This window comes from Lathyrus oleraceus, chromosome 3 (genome assembly GCF_024323335.1).
Source record: "Lathyrus oleraceus cultivar Zhongwan6 chromosome 3, CAAS_Psat_ZW6_1.0, whole genome shotgun sequence".
Lineage (NCBI taxonomy): Eukaryota > Viridiplantae > Streptophyta > Magnoliopsida > Fabales > Fabaceae > Lathyrus > Lathyrus oleraceus.
The window spans coordinates 208,147,912-208,155,192 of NC_066581.1; the positions used below are offsets into that span (position 1 = coordinate 208,147,912).

The 7,281-nt window shown below is 39.9% G+C and overlaps 1 protein-coding gene across 1 annotated transcript; it reads left to right on the forward strand.

Annotated features, from left to right (window-relative positions):
* The first annotated feature begins 2,683 nt into the window (after nt 1–2,683).
* Nucleotides 2,684–5,351, forward strand: LOC127130455 (uncharacterized). Its single transcript, XM_051059461.1, has 3 exons — nt 2,684–4,619; nt 4,872–5,008; nt 5,076–5,351. Exons 1-3 carry the CDS (start codon nt 2,684–2,686, stop codon nt 5,349–5,351), a joined length of 2,349 nt encoding a protein of 782 aa, XP_050915418.1.
* Nucleotides 5,352–7,281: the final 1,930 nt, after the last annotated feature.

The window sequence follows — 7,281 nt, forward strand, 5'->3', positions numbered from 1 at the left end:
AGGAGTACCAATGTAAGCAGCAAGATACGACTGCCACCAATCATCAAATTCTTTGGTGCAGAAGAAGGATGGTTGAAATGGGATGGAATGGAGCCTTGTTCGGTTTTCCCGAAGGGCCTCAATATCTTCTTGGATCATACTCCAGGGTTGGTCACAAAGGATGTTGGTGAGTATGTCGAGAGAAGAATACAGGGACTTGGGGACAAATTGACAAAGTCCAAATTGCCTGGCCACCAAGTTGGGTTGGTAAGCAACTAGGCCAGGGTTGGTACCGAAGGTTACAGCCGACAGAAATTGGGGGACCAGAAAACGTCTCCAGATAACAAAGGTTTCATTTTTATGTTCATCTTCAGTCGAAGGAAAAGCCTTGGTGAGCCATTCAGGACCCTCAGTTCGACTATTGAAAGGAGCCATAGAAGGGTGAAAGTCGGCGCGAGTTAACATGATGGTAAACAAGAGGCGAAACACCTTGACGTCAGGAAAGGTTTTGTCGATGGACGTTAAAGGGATTAGTCGCTTCCAAAAAAGGTGTCGTTCTTCTGGGGGACACGCAACCCTTCTCATCCCATGGGATGTTATGTCTTTAGAAAAAATGGCATTAAGCCACAGTTGTAGGAACCAAAAAGGACCGTGGGCCAAAACATTCTTCTTCTTTGAGTTCTCAGGGTCAAAGAGTTTGATTTGACAGACAACTTCAAATAAAGATTTATAAAGAGAGGCCAGTATTAATTGGCCAAGAGCGATGTCACGCTCCTGGTGTAGCTGAGTTGCCAGAAGAGCAAAATGTTTGGCTACATGCATCGATCTAGAACAGGACACAAAACGAGATAGCCAAAGAGTCAGAAAGGCCACATGTTCTTCAGTGGTCACAGGTCCTGAAGATGTAGCGTGATGATCAATAAAGTTATTGTATGTCGGCTTGCGTGAATCACCAACGTCAAACCTTAGAGAGATTGGTGCTACGGCTTCACAGTCGAAGACTTCGCCAGTCGGTTTTAAGCTTGTAATGGTATCAATATCTAAGAGTGTCGGCGTAATCATGCCATATTTTGTGTGAAAGGAGTTGGTCGAACTGTCCCAAAATTGGAGGGAAGCCAACAACATGCCACAAGATTGAGGGGGGACCACAAAGGGAAATCTGCATAAGGGTATAGATACCTATCCGTTTCTAGTGGTCGATTTTTTCTGTTTCTAAACGATCCATCCAAGCACAAAACTTAGGACAGTTCTTGGGAGGAGCAGTCCTAAAATTCCTTTCGACATAACGAATGGAGAAAGGTTTTTGGGAAGAAACTAGAGGTTCAGAAAGATATCTGGTGGGTGTTTACCAGTGATTTCTGATAAACAACCGCTAGTCTTCCAATATTATAGATTTTGGTAACTTACAGGATCGACTAGATTGATCCTAGGACATGTGTCTCAAGAATTATTATTACGGTGATTTGACTCATGGTTAAGTTTGTTTCTGGTTTATGAACGGCGAAAAGTGTTTTGACAACAAGCCTAAACGAAATTTATGACTTTATGAATAAAGAGTAAATGACGATAACTTTGTAGGAAAGTGTGTTTAAAGATAATGAAGGTACTTGGAAAAGGTGAAAATAAGTAACTTGAAGTAAATGTTTTAAGTTTTGAGAAAGTACTGGAAATGAGAACTTGGCGAAATGTAAACGCAAAGGTAAAAATGATGATAAAATACTGAAAATAAGGGCAATTCGATAGAAGAAAAGATAGTGAATAATTTTAATTTAAATAACTTGCATGAAATAGGTAACATGAATGAAAGTATGGTGTTCTTCATACATACATTTTCAGCATAAAACTCTTTTCTCTCGCTCTGGTACTTTGAGTATTTTTGTGAATTTCTGTATATCTGTTTGAACACGCTGAAATCTAAAACTAAGACCTCTATTTATAACAATTCGACCCTAACGGCCTCTACACAGATGATTGCCACGTTCGACATTTTCAAACGTTGCATGTCTCAGATGTTTCCACGTGTTGGCTTGACGAAACTGCTTCGTTTAAATTTTAAATCTTTCCCGCTTGAAGCTTCGACTCTGTCAAAACGCCTACGTCGAAGAGAGCTTTGTGGAAATCCAAAATCTTCTAAGTCTCAGGCTTCGACAATAAAGATTTGTTTACCCAAGAAAAGAATTCAACAAACAGCTTCGACACATCCATTTTTATTTATTCTCCAAAATGTAACACTTCCAAAGAACTTCAATTATTTGTCGAAATCTCCGGTTAACAAATTGCCCCCAATAAATGTCTATTTCAAATCAATGTAGAAATGGGCATTTTTTGTAATCACCAGATTTCGACCAGAGACCTTTCATAGACCTAAAAGTCCATCTTTGTCAGTTAATCATGATTAACTTTTTCAAAACGTCTCATCAAAACGTGTGCGCAGTTATTTGTCATCATGAATTTTAACTTCCAAGAAAATGAACAGTAATCCCTGTACCCTTTTCTCAGAAAAACCACCAGGTGGCCCACTACCCTGCAATGTGTAACTAATCAGCTTCGTAGGTTAATACTATAAAAGCTCACTTGTCATTTCTTTCTTCCTTTTTACGAAAATCTCCATTTTCAACCTAAGTTCATCTTCTAAAACTTCTTCTAAAAACGTTTCTTCCTCCCTAAAACCCTAATCCTTCAGAATCTCCAAAAACCCATTACAATGTCTTCTAATAAACAGCAAAAGCAATCAAAGAACATCAAAGGTACTGGATCCTCAAAAAGTTCTGCTTCTCAAAACATTCCAACTAGCACAACCATCACTGTTGGGGATCGGGAATACATCACTGTTCCAAAACTTATGAAAGAGCATAAAGCAATTTTTGCTTCTCAGGTAATGGTTCCTTCCTTACTTTCTGGAAATGTTTTAGGGTTTTTAGGCCCATTAGTCTCTGAAGAACATTTAGAGAAATGTGCGAAGTTTTTTCCCTGTTATCATAATACCAAACCCATAGCCAACAAAACCGTTTCCTCCAGAAATAATGAGGATCCAGTCCAAAGAGAGGCTTTTCATCTGGATTTTATCACTGATAGTTTCAGACCCTTTCGGTCTTGTCCAACTCTAGACAAATCCTATCTAGCTTGGTTAACGAAAGTTGAGAAGAAGAAAGCTTCATTTTGGAAAGAATTGGGTATTTTTGACCTAATCCAGATGTCGAAGCTGGGGTTTAGTTATTGCCAGCCTTTATTATTATCCAACCTATATTTTTGGGGTAGCACATATAACACCTTTCATCTCCCTTGTGGAATGATGACTCCTACGCTTTTCGACGTAGCTGCCATTTTTGGACTTCCTCTGACAGGAGAAACCTTCGACCCCTACCAAGACTGCGAAAAATTGATTGACTTCAACGTCAAGAACGCTTCGTTCAGTACTTATATTAATCTGTATCACGCTGATGGAGAAGAAGTTTCTGACATAGAACATATAGCATTCTTAGGTCTATGGTTGTCCAAGTTCTTCTTTTGCTGTAAATCTCTGCAAGTTGCAAAGAGATTTTTAACACTTGCTAACCAATTGCATGCTGGTCGAAGAGTGTGTTTAAGTGAACTCTTATTGGCTAGTTTATATGAAAGTCTAGGATCGGCTAGTGCTAAGTTAAAGGAGTATGAAGCTGGTACCAACTTATTACTATCTGAGCCTTATTGGCTTCTCCAATTGTGGCTCAATGCCACTTTCAAATCCTTTTTTCCAACACAAGGAAACGTCGATGAAAGTGCCCCAGAGATAATAAATCGAAGCATTGACGGCACCAGGCTCCTTCAACTGACTCCAGCTGATGATGTTGACAACTTACAAACTTCCCTCACCAAATACACCTTAATGTTCTCGAAGCGTCACCATTTCTTTCCTTTGATGGCTCCTTTTGCCAGTCGAACCCATGGTCCTTCCTGGTTTACTGCTTTGCTCAAAGATGATGTGAAGAACACCAACACAGAGATCAAAGACATATGGCGTGCCTTTCTCTTCCCAAGGCTGCTTGTTTCTAGGATCCTGCCAGTAAAGAGCCATGTGTGTTTGTTGGCTTATCAACCTAATTTTGTCTCTCAACAATTTGGGTTGTGTCAACTTATTCCTGTTTCTTTATTCAAAGGAAAGTGTGAGATCTGTTGTGCAGGGACTGAATGGAGCGCTCAAGACATTACAATCCACGAAGAAATCCATGCAAACTTTGCTGAATTCCAATTAATAGCCTACCAACCATCGTTCTATTCCACCAATGGTTTTGCCACTTGGTGGACAGATTTCTATTCCAAGAATATGTTTTCTACTGCTGAAATCAAAGAACGTCTAACAAAGGCCTTTTCATCTTTGCAGGAAAATGTCCACAAGGGTAAGCTTACTCATTCTGAAGAAATCCAAGCATTCCAAAAGTACTTTGAAAATGTCTATGACCCAACGGACCTTGTTCAAACCGTTTGTGACGCAGCTCCAATTTTAAAAGAGAAATTTGAAAAGCAAATTGCCAAAAGAAAATCTCTCAAAGCTGTAAAACCTGAATTTAAATATGATTTAGCCTTTGAGTGCGAACCACCCAAATTTCCAAATTTACCCAGTGCAGATTTTGCTTTGTCATTTTTCCCCCTTATCCAAACTGGTTCATATGTGGGGACATTTTTCACATAATAAAAAATGACCAACAAAAAACTGCTAAAAGAGTAGTTGCAACCAAACATACCGTAGACAGTTTCAAAGGCTTTCTTCACTTCGACTTAGATGCAGTGAGAATTACTTCTCCGACATGTGAAGGTGTGGAATGTTTGGATTTCTTGGTTTTACAACTCCTTTTCGTCTTTTCGCCAATCTTTTAAACATTTGCATGTTTCGACTAACTCACATTTTTCTTTAGCTGTCGAAAGGAAGGTGGCGAAGAAAGAGAAGCCTGTGGCGAAAGCCAGTTCGAATACTGCTTCTAAGCCAACTACCTCTTCAAGCCAGGGAGTGCCTTCTGGTGCTGCTCCAGAAAAAACGAAGAAGAGTTCAAAGGTATTACATCAAATAACTTCTTTGTCTCTTTCGTATTTTTCTAACTATGTATAATTTTCTTTTTCAGGGTAAGGGCAAGCCCCCTTTGACGCCCAAGCAAAGAAAAGTCTTCACTGCTAATATAATTCTTGTCGAAGATGATGAAGAAGATACTCCTCCAACTCCACTTAAGAAAAATCAGAAAAAGAATAAGGCAACAGTTGCCCCTTACCAAACAAATAAACAACAAGGTGTCAAAACCAACATTCTCCCTCCTCTTCCAAAGAAAACTCAATCCCAACCCTCTGGTGGTGCAGCGCTGGAGCACATTGGGAGCAATGCTTCTGACCCTGAGGCTCAATAGGTAGACTTCGACCTTGAGTATTTTATCTTTCGACAAACTCATACTTTATTCTAACACTTTGTTTTCAGGACAAACCTACCACTCCCCTCATTTCTACCGCCAATTAGAGTGATCCTTCGATCGGCATGAATCCATCTCCTCCTCCGACAATCAACGGTGCTGTCCAAAACAAAGGATCTTCGACTGGAGCCCAAAATCTCGAAGGAGATAACGCCCAGAACGAACAAGAAACCTCTTCTCCTGGTGAAGATGGCAAAAGAGATTCGAAGCACGTTGATGAGAAGGACTCAGTAGAGAAAGAAGATTATGAGGATACTCCCAGTAATTCTCCTGCAAGAGTTGCGTTCCCTTCAGATGATGTTGATGAGGATGATCAGGATTCTGATGAGATTGAGGGGTACTTTCAGGAAGATGAAGACGTGAATGTGGGAGAGGTTGATCCTGAAGGAAATCAAATTGGAACTGGTGATGCCAACGTCGACACGGTCCCAAATCCAATTAAAGTTCGACCATCCATCACCCAGACTTCGCCTATATCACTTATTGAGGGAGGAGAAAAAAGCTTTAAAACAAAATGATCCCCTCAAGTATGTAAGGTTAATGATGGCTCAAAAAGAGTCTTCTTCATAGAAAAGCATTTATGGAGCTTCGACCCATTCAGGTGCTAGTGCAAACGAAGCATCACATAACGAACTCCTTCAGCAGGTGAAGAAGGCAGTTTTTGATGTAGATCTCTTTGAATAATTAAGGAATAATGTGGGAGCGAGCTTTGGCATAAAGAAGCTGATAAGCAAGATTAACATCACTGCTTGCCCCACTGATATAGGTGAAGCCCTTATCGACATTCAGAACCTCATTGACCAAGTTTGTGTTGAATACCATAGGGAGGTGGATGCCAAAGCAAAGCTTCTATCAACTGAAAAAGCTCAAGCCACTGAGTTTGACAATGCCCTTCGAACTTCACAAGCTTCTGAGGAGTTAGCCGCTTCCAGAAAATCAGCCCAAGAAGAATTCGACACTTATACTACTTCGATACATCTCTGGGAATCTCACATTGCAGAATTGCAGAAGAAGATTTCTGATGCTAAGGCAAAGCAGGCTGCTATCCAAGGCTTGGATAATACTGAAGCTGATGATCTGGCGAAGCAGAGCGTAGATCACGTCGAAAAGGCTACTGCTATGAATGAAGATATTGCACGCTTCAGAGGGGTTCAAGCGGTTGTTCAGTACAAGATTGGCTTGGCGAAGAAGAAGTATGATCGGATGAGGGCCACCATTCCTTTTTGATTTCCACCTGTATTTGTTCTATTCGACTCTTGTTCATTTGTAATTTGATTAAGACGAAAGCCATTTTGGCAAAGTTTGGAGTTTAAATATCTTCACCATTTTGGCCATGATAGTTCTTTGCTTACTATGTTGTTATGATTTTAACTTCATGCATAAATGGTTTATACTTCTTTAAGTATTTCCCATTTACTTTTAGGATTCTTCGATCCTCTGTTAATTCTTCTATTTCGTATGCATTATTTGAAAAGGCTTTTAAAATTCGAAAAGGTCCTTCCCAATGTGGAAACCATTTTCCTAATGCTTTATTCTTTCGATCCATAGGTAATATAACTTTCCAAACTAAATCATTCATAGTGAAGGTTTTACGTTTGACCCTCTTATTGTATGCCCTTGATATCCTCTCCTTCTGTCTTCTTAATACTTCTAACGCATGCAACCTTTCTTCATCCAAATCCACCAGCTCATTTATCATCATTTCCCAGTATAAGTCAGATGGAATTTCTCCTTGTCTTTGGATTCTCACTGATTGCAAGTAGATTTCGACAGGTAATATTGCATCATGTCCAAATGTAAGCTGGAAAGTGTAGTGTTAGTAGCTTCTTTAGGGGAGGTTCGACAAGCCCAAAGTGCTTGATCTAAAGTT